The 18824-nt window shown below is 42.3% G+C and overlaps 1 protein-coding gene across 1 annotated transcript in view; it reads right to left on the reverse strand.

Annotated features, from left to right (window-relative positions):
• The window catches only part of VPS8 (VPS8 subunit of CORVET complex), a 264970-nt gene that overhangs the window by 230387 nt on the left and 15759 nt on the right, over positions 1–18824 (reverse strand). Inside the window, exons 5-9 of the mRNA XM_034781874.1 lie at positions 17256–17288; positions 14669–14723; positions 8539–8544; positions 4721–4845; positions 1746–1832 (exon numbers count right to left, since the gene is read on the reverse strand). Of these exons, the coding sequence (XP_034637765.1) occupies positions 1746–1832; positions 4721–4845; positions 8539–8544; positions 14669–14723; positions 17256–17288 (306 nt within the window). The remainder of the gene's footprint in view (positions 1–1745; positions 1833–4720; positions 4846–8538; positions 8545–14668; positions 14724–17255; positions 17289–18824) is intronic.

Here is an 18824-nt window from a genome sequence, read left to right on the forward strand (position 1 = left end):
GACTGGTGACTCCCTATTAAGAAGGGCAGACAAGCCTGTTACTAGAGCTGATCCAGAGAACAGAAGGGTGTGCTGTCTGCCAGGAGCTAAGATACAGTATGTGGACCCAAGGCTGAAAAGGATCCTAATGGCAGCAGAAAGAATCCACTGATTGTCCTTCACATGGGAACAAATTATACTGCTAGATTCTCGCTTGGATGCTGACGGGGAGCTGTGGTCACTTGAAGAATGTTATCCAGGCCTGGTGCAGGTTGGAGGGAAAGTTCCATCATAAGGAGGTGAAACTTTAGCTCTGTTTTTCCTGGAATAACTTTTGATTCTTGAGCAAACCTTGCACTTGGCTGCTTCACAAATATTCACCAAGCAGCAAATGCGGTGCAAATGGCCATCAATAACTCAAGTGGACTCCCGGCAAGCAAGGCAACACTTAAAATCCTGGGGATTTGGGCATACCCTAAGGGGAAAAAAGCTCCTTCAGGGAAGCGGAGGGACCCTAAAAGCATCTAGAAACAGCACAAATAAAAACTAATTACCTAGTCCTAATAGACTAGTTTAACTAAAGATTAAGAAACAGGTAACTAGCTATATTACTTGGCACCACTGAAATGTTCCATCTCAGGACATAGGTGGTTGAAGAAACTGAGGGTAGTTTGTTCCCTGCAACCTCTATATACCCCCAGTTGGGGCACGAGGAGAGCTACAGCGCACATGCAGAACAAAACAGGATCTGCTGCCAAAAATCTCCAAAGGCATGTGGGAGCATCAATACCTGAAATGGAGCACCCATAGGGCTATTACTTGAAGAAGAATACCTGATCTTTTCCCAAAGGCAGAGTGGGAATGGGAATTCCGGATTTCATCGAGTCTGGGACTGAAGGGAACACTGGTCTTATCCATGCAGATCTCATTGAAGATGCTGCCTCCTGGCTTGCTCCCTATTCTGAGTTTCCTACTTTTAAGCACCTGAGGGGTTGGGTGGTGGCTTATCTGTGGAAACAGACTCCAGGCTGTTTGCTAAACTTCAGACCCTTCATTTGTCAGCAGGGAACAATTAGGACAGAGCCCTATCAGCACTGCCTTCCAAAAAGGCTCCTTTAGCTTCTTGCATGCACTTCTTGTGCTTTGGTTCTTGCTCTTTATGTCCACCACCAAGGAGAAGGAGGCAGAAGTGAGGACACGTCAGTAACATACTTACCTTGCTTTGCTAATTAAAGCTTTAATTTTTAAGATTTAGTCAGCTAATCTGGTGTTCTTACAAGATGAATCCGACAAACCAAAGTTTCTCTCTCTCTCTGTCAGTTGCAAAACAAACCAAAGAACTTTTGGAGTCTCATTAGGATGCATCACTTCAAATTTGGGAGGAAATTCTACCTCAGTCTCAGATCTAACTTATCAATTATGAGGCTACTAGACCCTTATCTGCAGATTTTGGAAGGAACGGGGCAAAGTTTTAAGAGAAACTCCGCTGCAATCTTAACAATGGAGTAGATGTCACTTTGTAATTTCTGCTTTTCATCTTCAAAAAAACTCAAAGAAAATAAAGAATATCTGCATCAATTTTACAGAGCTCTAGATAAAATGGTATTAGCTCTTATATAATGCTTTTCATCAGTAGATCTCAAAATGCTTTAAAAGATAATCTCCTTTGTAAAGCCACTTTGTCTTGATGCAGGTAGATCTCAGATAGTCTATTACTACTGGGATTAATAGGGAACTATATAATAAGACTACTGAATGCTTCTTACCTTGATGTGTAAAATTGCTGTTCCTGGGGGATGAGCATCTGTTATTGATCTTAAAAGTTTCCCACTAGCCAGATCCCACATGGTAATCTGCAAACAAAGTTAATTTTCTTCAGTACAAGTTTTCGTTATCAAGTGTGCAAACTGAAATAAGATATTCTCCATGCCTCCCTGAGCATCAATTAATTAACAAGTTTCTTGGGAACTGAGAAATTTCCAATCTTAGATTTTCATCTGATGACTGGTTTCTAAATTTGATTTGATGCACACTTTATCTTGTTTGTCCATGCGCAGCCTGGAGAGGAAAAAAAAACAAAACAAAACACAACAATCCACAGAAGCTCTCAATTTCCACCTCTCACCACCTTATATGCTATTGAATGAATGGATAATTATAATACACTCTTTAATTACCCACAATATACCATTTTTCAAATAGTGCAACAGTTCATACAATTTCTTCTACAACATTAGAGATCTATGTGTAACATCTACTACTGATCCCTGCTTTGGACAGGTCAGACCTGTTGACCATAAGTCATTCTATTCTTTTCAGATTCTTATACCATGCCCATCACCAGGATATCCGATCACTCTACAGCACTGCAACGGACATGTTAGCATCTGAATTTTTTTTTTCCAATCTCATCTCTGTCCACTCAAGGAAAACTGCATGTTAATTTAAATTTTATTTCTGCAAGGTGCGTTGTATGTATTTTATTTGGAAGGTAAAGTCAAAGAAGCGTGGTGAGGTTTAGAGTCTGTGCGATCATGTTCCGCAGTCTTGGGCTGGCCACTGGTAATTAAAGACTGCTTTGTAAAGCCTGCACACAAGAGGGAAGAATTAAGGTTTTGTGTACTCCAATAAAATTTCCATGTATCCCAACTTCTGAGTGCTTTACCATATTGTCTTAATGGAAATTTTATTGTTGTTATTTTAGAGATTCCATGACCTGGAACTACCTGGAACAGGATCAACAGAGCATTGGCTTTTCCACACTTAAAGCGAGAGTTCTCCTCAGACTTGTCTCACTGACTCATTGAAACCTTCATGCATTGGGTGCACAAAGTTTTCAGCAGCACAAACAAAAAGGCACCCTATGGAATCCCATGCATATCCTAGAATATCACAAGGTTGCAGCAATGCTCCAATGTGCATGTCCCATAAGCTTACCTCCTCTGACTGTACGTAAAAAAAATGTTAAACATTTAAAACTGAACACCAACTGAGATGCAAAGTGCTATTTTCAGAGATTCATAACAGCCTAATTAAATCCAGTTTCCATCAAACTCTCAAAAGGTATTGCATACTTTTGCTAACCACCTCCCTACTATGTTTTAATTTTCTATCTTTAGTTATTGTGACAATGGCAATTTTTTTTAAAATGTTTTTTTTTAATTGAGACTCTTATTCTCTAATTGAACAGTTTTTACTCAAACTTAAAAAAAAAAAAAAAAAATCTAACCTTCCAGTAGTGATCAGACTGAGAAAATTTCAGCATGAAAAGATCAAAATGTTATGGAGCCTGAGCAACTGAAATCATGGTCTGAAATAGGAAATGCTCATGCAACTAACTAGATTTCTCTGTCACTCTAGCTATAATGCTGCTACAGAATTTCATCATTAATACATCTAAGAGTTCTAACTCATCTAGAAGGCTAAAATTCTGAATTTTTATGTACTTTTACACTTTATTTGTATATAATAACTTTTATTTGCAAGTAAGAGTTTAAAAATACTAAAAGCTTGGGTGATTTGTGTGCTGAGATCAACAAAACAAAAGACTTAATTCCATATTGTTACCCTCAGTTTTGCACAAGCCTTATAGATCAGAAAGATGAGAGGGGCACAGAGGCAATGTTCAAGTTTCCCCACTTCAGGGTATTATACAAAAACTCACTTTTTTGTGGGGGAAAAAGTGTTCAAGCATCTCTTCCTAGCATGGAAGAAACTCGTCTCCAATTTTTACTTACTGAAATTGGCTTGAAAAGCAGGCATCTCAGCCACTGCTAATCACGGGGTGTATAGGAACAAATATACAAGGAATGTATTTACTTTACAACATCCCCAGTTAATACCCATCACCTGGCTTCCTCCCTTCCACTCCCTCTCACAACGCAAGGAGAGAATAATGATGAAATGAAATGAAGAAGATAAGATTACAACAGAGTAAGGACACTATTACGGGAGGCAGTAATTTTTCATCGCTATGAAAGAAGAGTGAAAGGTATCTGGTGAAAAAGAAGGAGCAAAAGGAAAAGATAAACAAAGGAAGGACATGCACCTGGAGGTTATGGAAAAGGTTGAAGAGATTCTTGATCTTAAGTTTCATATCGGAATAATATTTGATCTCCTTGAGAGACAAGGTGCGTGACAATCTCTTTATAGGACCAGCTTCTGTTGGTGAGAGAGATGAACTCTCATCTTTTATTAGACCAACTTTTGTTGGTGAGAGACATTACTTCACCCATCTTCTCTCTGCAATATCCTGGGAACAACATGGCTACAACAACATTGCATACAACATCATCTCCTCCTTGGAATTTTGATTTTATAACTATACATAATATTTGTCCAGGAATTCCTTTCTTTAGGACTAGAGATGGATTCAAACTGCAACACTAAATCAGAGCCATCTTTCCCCAAAGTTTGACACACTTTGGACTGACTGCTTCATTATAATGCATCAAACCATAACTCTGAGCAGCCCCAAACTTTGGGGAAAGATTCAGATGTGAGCTACTCAAATCAATCCTAGCTCTCAAAATAATTCAGGATTAAGTAGAGTATATAATTCCTAGATAATACTCAGATCAAACAGGAAAGGCTTCAACCCAAATCAACTAGCTCCCTAAGAAGAGATGTTGGTAGACAAGCACACTGCACTAAGAGAAACTGTTATCCTTCAAACAACAATCATTCCTAACCGTCTTTTTCCTATTCCCCAACATTCTTACTCCTATTAAATGTCAATTACCTGTCCTTTTGCAAAGCCACACAGTAGTCTTGAACAGTCATTGTTGATACTGAGAGCCGAGATAGCCCCATACTGGGCCCCAACAGCAGTGCTGCCCAGACAGAGCCGAAGAGCCTGGTTTGGATCTAAACAAGAAGTAATATAGTAAGAATTATAAAATAAAAGGTATAACTATTAAAATTAAGGCCTCACTCCTGCAAATACCTATGCACATGCTTCACTTTGAGTACGAGTACTGCTCACATGCTTAAAGTTAAGCACACGTACAAGAATTTAAAAGCAGGGTATAAGCCAGAAAAGAGAAGGAAAAAAACTTTGTATTTGCTTGACTTAGTAGACTACTTTAATAAGAACACAGTATTTTGGGGGGGGGGGGAAGTTTGAAAACTACAGCAGAAGAAAAACAATTTTCATGATTTTTTGAAATACAGGCAAATATTTAATATCCTTTAAATTATTCTTTCGTGGTTGCTGTTGGAGCTGATTTTTTTTTTAAATAAACTGCTTTTATTTTTTACTAACGGGGGGGGGGGAGGAGTGAAAATAAATGAACTTGTCCTGCCTCCTTTAGCAATGGCATCCTTCCCAGCACAGACTGCTCTCTTACCAGACAGGAGGATTCTAGTGAGGAGGTCAGACAGCTTTCTGAAATTTCTGGACACCATTTAACAAGGAATGTAATAAATCCCAACCTGAAACATTTATCTGAAAACATTTGCCACATGTTCAAACTGAAGCGCAATTCCTCCTGAAGTTGAAGTCTGAAAGACGAAAGTTGTTCTCTTCCTATCAGCCCAAAACACAATCAGTTCCTTTGTACTTTAATTTTACTTACAACCTGCCAGTTAGGAGGAAAATTGCAGCCTCCGTAATTTTATTTAAGTTGTTTTGTAAGTTGTCTCCTGTCTTTTTTGACATTAATATTATAGCCTCCCAAAAAGTTAACAAAAAACCCTTTACTACATGGAGGCTGCTGTTAACGAGAAAACAAGAGAACCTGATGCAGCAGGTCAGACTAGATGATCATGATAGTCTCTTCTGACGTTAAAGTCTGAGTCTATAAAAGAACAACCTATTTTTATTACTAATCCTGTTCATTCTGAATTTTACACACACACTGGATTGCCCCTTTAACAAAAATCAATTTTGTAAGGAATATTAGCATGATATTTTCAGCTGTAACATTCAACAATGCATCACCAACTGAAGTCTTCGACAAGTAGTTCTTTACCAATCTAGCTATAAAATGTCTTGTCTTATTAACTAGCTTTACACCATTAATTTAGAAGAACTATGCTGAATTACATCTGAATGTTATTTTTAGCCCCACAGTGCAAACCCCCTCCTGACGTCCAGGGCGTGCAATTTGCGCTCCTCTTCCGATTTATGAGGCTTCAAAAAGACCAGTAAGTATGTGTCTTGGTCAGTATAAAACTGTGAAACTACCTTGGACAGGAAAGTTGGATACAGCCACAGCTGGACCACATCCTTGTAGAGCACCGTATAGGGTGGCTCTGAAGTAAGCACCCTGATCTCAGAGACCCTGCGGGCGGATGTTATTGAAACCAGGAAAGACTTTCCAGGAGAGAAGGAGAAGGGAGCAGGAAGCTAAAGGCTCGAAGAGAGGACCCATGAGCTGCGACAGCATGAGATTCAGGTCCCAGGGAGGGACGGGATCTCTAATGTGTGTACAGATGCTCCAGACCTTTCTAAAACTGGACCATCACATGGTGAGCGAAGACCGACCTGCCCTGGAGTGGAGGGTGGAAGACCGAAATAGTGGCCAAATGGACTTTGATCAATGACAAGGACAACCCTTGGAGCTTGAGATGCAGAAGATAGCAGACCTCACTGCAGGCCATCCTGGACTCAGCCAGGATACCCCAGAACAAGGCCCAGCATGTGAACCTCTTCCACTTGGCCAAGTAGGTTGCTCTGGTGGAGGGCTTTCTGTTACCCAACAAGACTTGTTGGACCCAGGCTGAGCATTCCTGTTCTTACGCATTTAGCCACACAGAAGCCACGCTGTGAAGTGTGACGCCACCAGGTTTGGATGCAGAAGACTGCCATGGTTCTGGGACAGCAGGTCTGGCCAGAGAGTTAACTGCAGCAGGGCAGCTACTGAAATGTCCATCAGCGTGCCAAAACAGTGGTGCCGAAGCCACGCAGGGCCTACCAGAATCACCTTTGCCTTGTCCTGTTTGATCTTCATGAGGACCTTGTGAATTAGCGGCAACAGTTGGAAGGTGTACATATGAGCCTCCGACCATGGGAGCAGAAAGCTGCCCAACAGGGAGCCCCTGCCCAATCCCCAGAATGAACAGAACACGTGGCATTTCCTGTTCTGACAGGACGCGAACAGGTCCACTTGGGGAGTCCCCCACCTCTGGAAGAACACACTGACTGTCTCCGGGTGGAGCGACCCCTCGTAGTGAATCAAGAAGGTCCTGCTGAGGCAATCTGCTAATACCTTCCTGGCCCCAGGCAGATGCGCAGCTGCCAGATGGATGGCATGCCACACACAGAAGTCCCAAAGGTGGAGAGCTTCATTTGTGGGTGGATGGGGGGGGGCCCCTCTGGGAGGAGGGATAGTTCAGTGGTTTGAGCATTGGCCTGCTAAACCCAGGGTTGTGAGTTCAATCCTTGAGGGGGCCACTTAGGGATCTGGGGCAAAATCAGTACTTGGAAAAGGGCCGACGACCTGGCTCCACCCTGCCTGTTGATATAATATATCGCTGTGGTATTGTCTGCCAGATCCTGCACCATCTTGCTCTTCACGTGGAGCAGGAAAGCCTGGCAGGCCAGGCAAACTGCTTTGAGCTCCCTGACATTCATGTGGAGGATCAGATTGTCCAGCGGCCCTGCGTGCTGAGCTCATCCAGGTGGGCTCCCCAGACCAAGGCATCAGAAACCAGGGTCAGTGTCAGGAATTGAGCCATGAAAGGAACTCCCTCCAACCCATATTTGGGGCTCAACCACCAATCCAAGGTGGATCGGATGTGAACCAGCACCCTGACTACCCAGTCTAGATTGTGTCTTACTAACCAACTACTGTAAACAAACTATTTACAAGGCCTTAAGGCTCAAAGACCGAAGTAGAACAACCACTAGCCCTTGCGAGATAAGGGAAAGTCGCTCCAACTAACCATCATGGGCAGTAAAAATAACAGAGGGAATAGGGCCAGCAGCACTTAATATACCAACAGATGAGCATGGCACTCAAGAGGGCGCCACAGCCGACCCTACTGATACTGCTAAGGCAAAAATCTCCGACTGCCAGCTCATGTGGGCGCACGCACACCTAGAATGGAATTGACATGAGCAAGCACTTGAACTGTTCGCTTGGGGGGGTGGGGGGGGTTAGGTTTTCTTCCTCTGTGAAGGGCTTATGGAGCTATTCATCCCATGACAGAAGGAGGAACCAGACTTCACCAATAAAATGCCATCACTGTCTGCTTGCAGGGGGAGCCTAGGCCTCATAGAAGTCTCTGTTTTGCCTGGCTCCTAGAAAAGTAGCCGAAGGTAGCCTGCACTGAAGAGCCACAAACAGCACATATGCTTGTCTTCTCTTCTACTGTTCTTGGAGGCCAGAGCCATGAAAATAAGAAAGAGTCAGAACCTCAAAAATAAGATTGCTAATACAGTAGGCAGTAAGCTGCAATAGCCAGCAAGAGAGAGCCCTGCCTCCTTCACTGCCCAGCTCACAGACCCTGAACTGCAATATATGGTAACCTGGCCTTTCAGCATTCAAAACAGCACTGTAAAGCAGGAGACAAGCCATTCATGCAAAGTACATACACAATGCAATATTACTATACCTTTTCCTTTTCAGTCCATGGGGAAAGGGTCAAGAAAGAGAAAAGTCAGAGAGAAATCAATACAACAGAAGAAAGTGAAGATAGCAGTAACAGACATACTATCAAATAAGCTAAAGAAGGGACTTGAGCCTCCAAATTCTGCTGGTAGAGCTTGTTTTGTTAACTCTCAATGTTTTGTTTATTTAATAAATGGGAGAATGGGACGAGAGGAAGGGAGAAGGGTGGTTGGTAATTATATTACAGCAGAAAAAAATTTAATATGTAGAATTACTACAGAAGTGTGTATGCCAGACTTTGCTCTATTCACCCTGATTTCATGATAAGCAGAGAGAAAGTATAATGGAAAAAGCAGTAATTTAAGAGAACATTTGTAATTTTCATCTTGTGACCATGTATTATGGAACACAGTAAATGACAGGAGGGATTTTTTTTAATCCACAAATTTTTGAAAGTTTGTTTAAAGTCCCCAGGTAGGATTTTCCCACGTGATTTAGGAGCATCAGCACCATTGACTTTCACTGGGACTTGTGCTCCTAAGTCTCTTAGGCAATTGTGAAAAGCCCATTCCCTTCCACCATGGTAAGGAGCCATACAGAAGCAAGAGTAAAAATATACAGATACTGTCACTGAATTTTGCTAGTGAGCTCATAATAAATTCAACCCCCTACATACCCACACAGTATTTTCTGTATGGTTATGTATTCACTGCAGAGATAACTGGGGCTCCTACTTGGGACATCCTAAACCCCCTCCATGCCACACATAAAACCTTCTCACCCAAATTTGGTGGTGCTTTAAATCCAGACTAGCTGATCTATCTGGGGTGTGGTTTTTTGTTTTGTTTTTTTACACCAAGCTACTCAAAGACTTCAATAAGAGCCTAGCAGGAAATTTCCTCTTATTTACATAAGCAGCCCCTTGGATTATTTATTTCTTGAAATCACATTTATTATGGTAGTGCCTACTAGCCAGACCAGAATAGGGTCTCATTGTGCTAGGCACTGCACAAACACAGTACAGGGAATGAGCACACAGCTGGGAGTCAGGATTCACAAGTTCTATTCTGAACTCTTTCTCTGACTAATCTTACAACTTCACAAACATTTAAGTTAGGCCTCTCACCACTTCTCTGACATGGGTATATATCAATGACCCATCTACAGATGGCGTATGAAACATAAGTAACTAGACTAAGATCACACACAAGTAGCCTATGGCAGAGCTGACATTAAGCCCAGCTCTCCTGTCTGCTAGTGCCTAATCCACTCACCATGCTTCTTAGATAAATTAACTCCCTTCAGCCTCAGACATGTAGTCTAATATTCATATAAATCTATTGTCTGAATATATTCAGTTTTCAAGAGATGTTGCAGAAATAGAGTTTAAAGAAAAGCAACAACCATCAGAGGCACACAAAAAATCAGTCATATGAAGAGAAACGAAGATGTGAACTTTTTAGAGGAAACAAGAGGGAACTGACGGTATAAAGAAAAATACTCTATAGAGAGTATGGAGAAGAGACAGACACTGGCCTTTATTTACCGATACATAATGGAACAAGGAGTCACTCAATGATATTAAGGACAAATTTAAAAACAGATTAAAAATATTTTTACTTTTAAACACAATGCAAAATTAGTCTGTGGAACTCACTTCTACAAGATAGAGGACAAGAGCTTTGCACCCTTCAAAAGAGATTGGATATATAACAATTAGAACTTCCACAGTTACATTACAAAGGATGAACATTTATAAAGGCTATTAAAAATAAACAAAACAAACAAACACACACTCATGCCTCAGGGTGTAACTCAACCACTGACAGGAGTTAGGAAGAAATTTCCTCCCCTGGACAGATTTTTCTACTGAGACATTTCTTGTACTGGCCTCTGAATACAGTTGGAAACTGGACACCTGACTATACACAGACCACTGGTCTGGATCTTGCAAGGCAATCCCCATATCTCTATAAAGGTGGACTTGAAAAATCCCTCCTCAGTAGTCTCCTTCAGTTTCTCCTACCTTTATAAGATGATTTGACAGTCCTAGGGTAAGAGCTATTGTTTTCTGCTAAGTAGTTTTGAAAGCTCTTATCTAAAAGAGAAGTGTATAGTAAATATTTCTGTTCCTTATTCAGAACAAATCTGATGACATATCCATAATATATATGATGAAATGCCCTCTTTAATAGGATCTTTAGTTACCACTGGAAAATAGAATCTACTAAACATTTTTAAAAGTCAGTAAGTGTGAATAATCTGTACTCAAGAATTTTAAATGAGTTGGTTGAGTAGTGCTCCAGACCAATAATGTTAATTTTAATTAAATTAAGAGAAGTCAAGGTTGTGCCAATATTTATAAAGGGTAAACAGGATGAGTCCTATAATTATAGGCCAGTAAGCCAGACCCTGATCATGGGCAAAATACTGGAAAGGCCGATACATGATTCAAGAATAATCACTGATGCAGAACACTTGATAAGCTGGGCACAGTTAAACATACTTTTCAGTGTCACTATTTTCTAGGGTGCAATCCAACTTGCTATAAGTCTGATCAACATTCTCTTATATGTATGACTTTGCATTTAGCTGTATTGAAAAGAACTTGGTCATTAACAACTGCATATGAACTCCCAGTGTGATCATGTGACCAAAAGGGCCAAAATATGTGGATATATTGTGACAGTCTGAACCCCTATGCTCACCCTTTTTACAAAACTATAATGGATTTTGTAAAAAGTATGCTTTGTGAGGTATCATTAGAAAACTCAATTTGCTGATCATTATTGTCCTGGCAAAATGTGTGTGGCAACACTGTATGTAAAATTATAAGATTCTACTGTAGGATGTTACTAGGACATATTCTAAAGCTGGGGAAACAGCCAGAAACCAGTTCCTCAGAAACAAAAAGGCACACTGATGCCTCAGCCAGGTGTCAATGAAATCAAATAGACTATTACCTGGTTAAGTGGTCATTATTTGACAGGAAAACCGGGGAGAGTGAGAAATTTACATCTTGGCAATGAACAGCTAGAGGTTACCTCTCCACAGACTGGCTATCTCCTGAACCTCAGCTGGAGATATTTTCAAGGGAAAAGAGAGCTATAAAACAGGAGAGCAGAGGCCCCAAAAATCTTTCTCCCTTCATCGCTACTCACGGCATCAACGCCACCTGAAGGACAAGGAAATTAACACTGAACTGGGGGAAGAGATCCTGACTGAAAGTCTTGCTGGCTGAAATCCTGCTAAAGCATATGGTGAGAGAAACCTTTGCTTTGAATTAACTTAGCTTGTTAAGTTATTAGAGTGTTTTACCTTTTATTTACTTTGTAACCAATTCTGACTTTTATGCCTTATTATGTGAAATCACTTAAAATCTAACTTGTTTTATCTAAACCAGTGTGTGTTTGGATTGAAGTGGTTGGGGAACTCCATTTTAGATAAGGTTTGTGCATATCATTTTCTATTAATGAAATGACAGACTTTATATGAGTTTGTATTGTCCAGGAGAGTACTGGGCAGTAAAAGATGCACATTTCTTTGGATGGTCTGGGACTGGGAGTTTACTTGTGGTATCCACAGTGTAATTCATGGCTATAGCACTCTCAGTATAACGGAGTGATTTACATGCTTTCTGAAATTTATGTCAGAAAAACTGGTGCAGATTGAATCGCATCAGGACATCTCATGGGAGATGTGGACAAACCCTCTAAATGGAAAATGAGGCAAAACACCTGTATGTGATTGTGGTCTCTGGGCACAAATGATAGAGCACATCGTATCTGAATGCCCCTTCGCTCTTTTGCCGGGAGCCTGAAAGACATTCACCAGCTCACTGCTGCAGAAATGTGCTGGCTATCAAACTTAGAAATAAATTTATAGTTATTGCTACCTACCCAAGCCATACAAAAGATGATGATGATGATTTACATGCCGGAGGCTATGTGTGGACAGACCAGGAGTGGTTGCTCTCAGAGTGAAGCAGTGTAAAAGGTACCCCAGGTTGGAGAATAGAGGGGATACATTTGTCCATCTGTCTAGATTGTACCCTGGGGAATGTCACATATATAAATTAGGGAATAGAACAGGGGTGGGCAAACTTTTTGGGCCGAGAGCCACATCTAGGTGGGGCAATTGTATGCAGGCCAGGACAGGGGTTTGAGGTGCGTGAGGGAGTGCGGGACGGGGTGTGGTGTGCAGGAAGAGGCTCAGGGCAGGGAGTTGGGGAGAGGGGTGCAGGAGGGGTTCGGGCTCCAGCCCATCGCCGCTTACCTAAAGCGGCTCCAGGGTGCCGCAGCGCGCACGCAGCCAGGGAAGGTGGGGCTGGCTGCAGGCAGGGCAGGGGGTGCAGGCAGGGAGTGCGGGGCTGGCTGGAGACAGAAGCTGGCTGCAGGCAGGGCAGGAGTGCGGGGCTGGGTGCGGGCAGACGGTGCAGCAGAGGCTGGCTGCGGGCAGGGCAGGGGGTGTGGGGCTGGTGAGGGCAGGGGGTGCAGCAGGGGCTGGCTGCTGCTGCGGGCAGGGAGGGGCTCCCCTGCTTCTCCGGCTCGGCCCTTTAAATAGCTGCCGGAGCCCTGGGGAAGCGGCGGGGCTCCAGCGGCTATTTAAAGGGCCGGGGCGGTAGAAGCAAGGGGAGCCCTGCACTTTTTAAATAGCCCCCAGAGCCCCGCAGCCCTACCCCAGGGCTCCAGAAGTGGGGCTTTGGTGGCAATTTAAAGGGCCTGGGGCTCCAGCCCCTGCTGGGAGCCCCAGGCCCTTTAAATTACCCCCTGGGGAAGCCAGCTGCCCCGGTACGGTGTACCGGCAGCGGCAAGGGCGCGGGGCCCGATTCAGGGGAATCGCCTGAATCGGCCTAAAGCCAGCCCTGACTAATGTAACCAAATTCTACATTTTAAAAATCCATACAGTAGTTTTACAGACAGCTTTCTCTCACTTTATCAAAGCAAGGTTTCTGATGTGCCTTAAAGAGTTTGTAAATGATTGGATGTTTTTGAAGCAGTATTACATATATATTGTTCCAAGATTTTATAGATATTGCTTCGGTCTTTTCCTTTGTTTCCATACACCCCCATCCAAAGCACATTCTCTGTACTGACTGTCTCTTTTCTTCTTTACAGAGAAAGGAGGAATAAAGTAGTTTGCATGTATATAGTGCTTTACAGGTCCAAAGCACTGTATCCTACTGATGTAAACTGATCTTTACAATATCCCTGTAAGACAGGGAATTATGCTTAGCAGTATCTCCCAGCTATGATATGGGGCTCGCACAAACAGTTCTTCCCAAGGTCTGCCAGGATGAGAACTCAGCAATTCCTGGCTTCCAGTCCTGTGCTCTAGTCACCAGTAGTACCTCAGACCAACACACACACACACACACACACACTTACACTTACCACTGCTATGGTTGGATAGGATTGAGAGGATAGTGCACTACCACTTCTGCTAGCTTCAAAAGTATCACACTCTCAAAGTGAAGCATGCAAATTTGGCTTTTTGATTACAGTTTACATTTAAGTGAGCATATAACAAATAGGACCAATTCTCATTCAAGTTTGATTTTATCCTCAGCCCAGAATAATATTTAATAGCAGATTTCTTTCACCCTGTAATAGCTAAGAAATGTATTACAGTGTTAGATTCAACATGTCCTGCCAACATTTAAGTCAGGATGTGATCTGATAACAAGGAATCTATTATTTGAAAAGTTGGGACAAATGCTAGCAAAAAGATGATAAACACTGTAAGACAAATTTATGCTGATCTTGTTTATATTGCCTCAATATTCTGTTAAACCAAAATGATGAATTTTCATTAAGTATCAGAGACTTCTATAATAACAATTGCCTAGAAGATAGGAAACATTCCAGAAGGCCTATGAGATTTCTGTTGAGTGAACTCTAGTCAGCCTGACACAACTTGTTATAAAGTTGAAGGAAAAAATAGACAAATGATAGAATGGACAATTAAATTGCTTTAAAAAAAATGCTAGTTTTTTGGTCATGTTTATGACCCTGTATTTTTTATAGTTCTTTACTTAAATGAATTAATATTTAATAAGTAAATTAAATATTAAAATATGAAATTCAGAATGGCATTTGAATGCTGAAGAAACCAAAATGGTATTTTTAACTTACCAAAAATTAATGCCAAACCATGGGAAGTCCCCACTGCTATCAGACTTGACGCTGCCTGAACAGAACATGGAGAAAAGTTAAATTTTGAAATGTCAAACTGCCACAAGTCCATGATTTAATCCCAGTCAGCATCTTTATTGCAGCTGGTCAAAGTTAATCAGCAAAGGGAAAACCATTTTAGAAAACTACAGACAGCAGTGTACGTTACAGCAAGCTTCCGACAGACAAGTATCAAATGCATACAATCCAAAATATCTGTATCAACCACCCATCACAATACTGCTATTAAAATATAATTTTACATCTCAATGACTGTCATTTACCTCATCATTCCTTAATTTGAGCACAGTGCTGTATTTTCCCCACCCTGTTTCAAGTTCAATACATTCATCTACCATGGTGATGAAAAACCACAGATAGTAGATGTCCTCTATGTGAGGTTAATATCACTCCTGTTGTCCGGCACAGGAGTGCATTCCCTGTTTTTCATATCCAAGGATTACAGTTTGAGTGCACCCTCAGCAATTCTCTGATCCCCCATAAAGGGCCCAGTTCAACTGACAGAGAGAAAAATTCCCAATGACTTCAATGAGGAGTTGGATACGGCTTTAAGTGCCACAAAGTCAGGAATATAGTTAAACATTGTAAAGATATATTTGTGTCTTCTGCTATAAAGCTTTGAAAACACTGTAGATAAAAAAATGCTTGAAAACCAGGAGCTTTTAAGTTCAGGTTTTATATACATGCATGTCCCATACACACAGTAGACATTTCCAATTTGTTCTGTAAATAGTAGACCTGGATTTCAGTGATTCTCCTTGTTCCTTAGACATTGTTAGAATACTGCACATGAATTTATTTCTTTGGTTCACCCTACCTCTATGAACTGTTACACTTACATCAAAGGTTCTCTAAGGAGACAAGCAGCCTAAATAGGGCATTTCTCTTAAAAACTGATTTCCCTTATTCTTCAGCCATGGGCAACCTTAATTCTGATGTTTCCTAGCTGGAGTGCTTGACTCCACAACTTTAATAGTGTTTTTAACCAAGGCATGGTGGGAGTTTTTTTGGTTTTTGTTTTTGTTTTTAAATTGAGTTGCTATAAGATGGTTATGATCATACTGGAAGCCAGTATGTTATACAGTTTACGATGTGTGAGGTAGTATCTTTTATTGAACCAACCTCTGTTGGTGAGAGAGGGACGCTTTGGAGCTCACACTAAGAAAAGCTCTGTGTAAGGTTGAAAGCTTCCCTCTCTCACCAATAGAAATTAGTCCAATAAAAGATGTTACCTGACCCACCTTGTCTCTCTAATATCCTGGGACCAACATGGTTACAACAACATAGTATGCAGTTTATGGTATGACACTTAGTTGATGTTGGAGGACCTTGGACAGATACCAGGAATGATTATTTTTAAGGCTACAATTATTGCACGGAGGTCGCAGAGCAATCTCTGTGACATTGGGGCCCCCATGACTTCCAGCGACCTCCGTGACATTGGGGGACCCCAAACTGTCCAGCTGCTGCGAGCAGCCAGGGCCCCTCTGCAGATCCCAGACATCTGTGGTGGCAGCAGAGGGACCCCAGACCTGCTCAGAGGCTGCGGAGCCATCCCGCAGCTCCCCAGTTGCCAACCCTGGCAGGGCCCCCCTCCAGCTCCTAGCCCCGCCGGGCAATGGGGAGATCCCACCCAGCTCCAGCCCTGCAGGGGGACCTCCCCACAGCTCCCAGCCACTGGGCAATAGGGTTCCTGGAGCTCCCAGTCACTGCAGCTGTGGGAGAGGGGCAGGGTGCTGGACCCTCCTCATTTTGTCAGGGATGTTTTTAGTAAGAGTCAAGGACAGGTCAAGACTTCATGATTTTTTTATTATTATTATTATCCGTGACCCGTCCCTAACTTTTACTAAAAATATCCATGATAAAATCGTAGCCCTAATTATTTATTTCAGTCTAAGTAATGACTGGTAGGGAGGAAATATCCCGGGAAACTTGGCATTGACATTTGCCAAGCTTTTATGTCACATTCAATGGGAAAATGTTAGTGCCTAAATTCACGTATACGCTACAACTTAAGCTGTATAAGTTATATCGCTCAAGGGTGTGAATAAGCCATCCCCCTGAGCAACACAAGTTACACAAACCTAACCACTGGTGTGGATAGCGCTATGCTGGCAAGAGAGCTCTCTCCCATCGACTTAGAGTATCTGCACTAGCAGCTGCGCCACTGTAAGCTCGGTAGTGTAGCCATAGCCTAAGTAATAAGCCTTGGTCATGGTCTGAAAAAAGGCAGAAGCTTGTGGGACAAGTGATCAACAGAAGCTTCCCAAATGATATTGCCCTCAATATGACAATAGTGGGGGTGAGGGAAGAGGGTAGAACTCCACTGCTATAAATGAAGTGTCTCAGGCTACTCCTTCTGCCGTGCATGCTTAAGATTCTGGGTGTGAATCAATGCCACCTCCTGGGAGAAGGCCAAGATGAAAATGTCAACATTTCAATACTGCACTATGGAGTACAAGGGATGGACCACAGATGTAACAGGAAGATTTACTATACTGTATTTTACAGTTCTTTCAGTACTTACTATTGCAGTAGGTAAACCAGCATCCACTTTGTCCTACAGTAACAGAAAAGTCATTATTAATAAAGTAAAAGGAGGCAGGGCTCCTTCCCTGGGTACATTTCTGTTAAAAAAAAAAAGTGCAGCTGTACTGACTGGAGGATTGCTCTGTGCTGCCTCTCATTCACACTGGTGCTGCTGTTAGAGCACAACACTACAATGAGGAGGACACTACATCAGCAACATAGTGTGAACCTCCCTGTGGAACTGCCCCACAAAAGGCAGGAGAGAAGCTGTGGGAATAGCTATGGAACCCCATGATTCCACGGGAAATGTAACCCCCCTCCCCCAAGTGAAGAAGGTTATTTGCACTCACTCCAAAGAAAAAACATCAAGATACACAATTAGCTTTAGCCTACCACACAAAAAATATTCACTTTAAGTTAATATTGTTCAACTGCATTTCTTATTAATGTAATTTAACAGAACTTGAGAAATCACCAGTTGCAGCAGCATTAAGATTCAAGCCAAACTAAATGAAAAGAACCGTTACTTACGCCATGATTCTTTGAGATGCATTGTCCATACCGATTCTACTCTTGCCGCGCATGTGCCCCATGCATGTGAGATTGCATTATTTTTTAATAGCAATATCCTTTGTGGCTGCACCTGTGCCCCTTAAAGATGGGGCTTAAGAGGCAGGGCAGCCTCAATCACCACTCAGTTCCTTTGCCAATAAGAATCCCAGAAAGTGGGATGCTGATTAGCAGGGATGTAGAGCAGGCCATGGCATCTGTGTGGACATAAGGTACAGAGAGCAGGTTGCCATGGGTTCAAAGAGAGTTCCTCATCAGACCAGTTAGAACCAAGTTGCAATCCCAGGAAGGGGGAGGCTCCTTGACTGGAGTGAAAATGTAGGAGACCCTGGAGAAATTTTGATACCGTAGGGTGAACAAACCTAATGTAACCCTGCACCCATGGGTCATCTGCAGAGATGGCCACCACATGTACCCTAACCAAGCCCAGATGGAAAATAGTTTCCACTTTGCAGCATACGTGAGTCTGGTAGAGGACTTCCTGCTCTGTAGGAAGATCTCCTGGACATCAGATGAACTCTCTCTCTAGGGGGTTAATCCAACCAGCATCCACAAAGTCAGACGCAGTGAGGCCAGGTTCAGGTGCAGTATCCGGCCCTGATTTTGAGAGAGTATGTTGGAAAGGAGAGGTAGGGTTATGGGTGGGTCCACAATAGCTCACCAGATCTGAGAACCAGAACTGTCTGGGTCTTGCTGGGGCTATCAAGATGACATAGCCCTAGTCCTGCCTGAGTTTCCTGAGGACTCTGGGGATTATGTGAACATGCACAAAAGTACAGAGTGTAGTCCGTAGGAGGAGAAATGCATCCATCTGTAAACCTGGGCCTACTCCCCAACCCCCATGAGCAGAATGCCAAACACTTGCTGTTCTTGTACATAACAAATAGACCCATCGACAGCTATCCCCATTTCAGAAAGATGCTGTGTAGAACAGAATTGCTGAGGAACCATTAGTAACGCTTTAGGAAGTCCTGTTGAAACAATCTGCCAAGGTGTT

This window comes from Trachemys scripta, chromosome 9, assembly GCF_013100865.1.
Source record: "Trachemys scripta elegans isolate TJP31775 chromosome 9, CAS_Tse_1.0, whole genome shotgun sequence".
NCBI classification, from domain to species: Eukaryota; Metazoa; Chordata; order Testudines; family Emydidae; genus Trachemys; species Trachemys scripta.